Here is a 1,822-nt window from a genome sequence, read left to right as displayed (position 1 = left end):
AGAGAGAACCTAACTGCATGTAGGACCTAACACTAATTAATACACATATAATATAACTTATATATGTATTACCTATAATAGTAATACAATCTAGTCACGCTACACGCACCACAGCACAGGCACTTGGAACGTCTCAATAAAAAAAATAAATGTAAATAATCACGAAATGTACCAAAGTCTTAATGTTTCTCTATACTCTATTTCGCCTATAATCACCTGCAAATGCCGGTCAAATGCTCATCTGCAACACACAAGTACACCGAACGCCCGCCGGTGCTGTGCTGCGTGCACAAACAACATGAATAAGAGAGATATCATTCTCTTACGGTGATTATAGGCGAAATAGTGTAGAGAAACCTTAAGACTTTGGTACATTTCGTGTTTATTTACCTTTTTTTTTTTATTGAGACGTTCCAAGTGCCTGTGCACCACAGGAACAAGCATGGACGGGGAAGGACATAACAAAGGTCACAGCAAGGTCATGGAAAGGAGAGGTGACAAGTGACGTGGTGACAAAATCCAACACCTTCTTCCCCTCCTGTCCACTCTCACTACCTTCCTCCCCCTCCCCGCTCTTTCTCTTTCTCTCCCTCTACCTCCCGAGCTCTTCTTTCCTCGTTCTTTCTCCCTATCATCTCTCTTCCTCTCATCCTATCCCTATCCTATCCCTCTGATTCCTCTTCCCCCCTTCATTCTCTCTCCATTCTCTCCTGCTCTCCCTCCGCCTCTTTGTATCCTCCTTTCTTACTTCCTCCTTCCCTTAACCTCCTCTCTCTCCCTGGCCATTCCTCTCTTCCTTCCGCCTTCTCATACACTCCCCTCTTTCTAGCTGTCTCCTCATCTCTTCCCCCTTCCCTTCCCCCTTCTCTCTCTACCTCTTGCTCTTTCCCCCTCTCTCACTTTCTCTCCCTTCTCTCTCTCTCTTTCTCCCCCTCTCTCACCCCTCTCTCCCTCCCCCTCTCTCTCCCCCTCTCCATCTCTCTCTCCCTCTCTCTCCCCCTCTCTCTCTCCCTCTCCCTGTCTCTCTCCCTCGCTCTCCCCCCTCTCTCCCCCTCCCTCAATCTCCTCCTCCTCTCTCGTCCTCTCACCTTTGCTCCATGTTGGTGATCGTTGCTGCCATTTGGTTAGTCTTGTGTTCCAGCTTCGCGACAAGTTCTGTCTTATGCTGCAGCGACCCCTGGCACTCCTGCACGTCGTCAAGAAAACACAAGAACGTCTGTTAGTGAAGGACGGTGTGATTAAGTATTATACTATAACTATTAAGTATATTATTACGCTATTAAGTATTACGGTGGGAAATCAGCCAATGAGCAATGGTACAGATCAATAATGAGATCGTTTTTCAGTGTACGAGTGCGCTTGAATTTTTTATTTCTCAATAGAGAGGGTTAGAATTGTTTGCAATTGTTAATTTCCGAAACTAGAATCTCTGCTGAATCCGACAGTGTAAGCGGCTCGTCCGGTGTGCATTGCTTGGGCGGCCGGGAAATTTTCGAAGGAAGCCTACTTTTTCGCGTAAACTCACATTGCAAAGTGGCGATTTCGTGTGTGCCGGGAAAAGCTTGTTTACAGAAAAAAATATGAAAGAATTTTTGAGTTAGCAATGTATATGATGGCACTTGCGACGAGGATTCAGAGGATGGCATTGTGATTTCTCAAAAAAACTTCTGCTGATTTATGGGAATTTTTTCGGAAGCATGGCCGCCTATGAGAAATGATTTCCCGTCGTGGTTCCATCAGTATGCACAACACAGGCGCCCCCCCCCCCAATTAAATTGCACTGAGTGGGAATTCATGAGATTGCACTTGAGTGGTGTTCTGA

At 45.9% G+C, this 1,822-nt stretch overlaps 1 protein-coding gene across 1 annotated transcript in view; it reads right to left on the bottom strand.

Annotated features, from left to right (window-relative positions):
* The window catches only part of LOC106818264 (protein RUFY3-like), a gene marked incomplete at its 5' end in the record, with an annotated part of 18,534 nt that overhangs the window by 2,480 nt on the left and 14,232 nt on the right, over positions 1–1,822 (bottom strand). The window contains one exon of the mRNA XM_014822985.1: positions 1,089–1,216. Within this exon, the coding sequence (XP_014678471.1) occupies positions 1,089–1,216 (128 nt within the window). The remainder of the gene's footprint in view (positions 1–1,088; positions 1,217–1,822) is intronic.

The sequence above is a fragment of the Priapulus caudatus genome, unplaced genomic scaffold (assembly GCF_000485595.1).
Source record: "Priapulus caudatus unplaced genomic scaffold, Priapulus_caudatus-5.0.1 Scaffold2123, whole genome shotgun sequence".
NCBI lineage: Eukaryota > Metazoa > Priapulida > Priapulimorpha > Priapulimorphida > Priapulidae > Priapulus > Priapulus caudatus.
The sequence above is the reverse complement of the archived record's forward strand: the minus strand, read 5'-3'. Positions and strand labels throughout refer to the sequence as shown.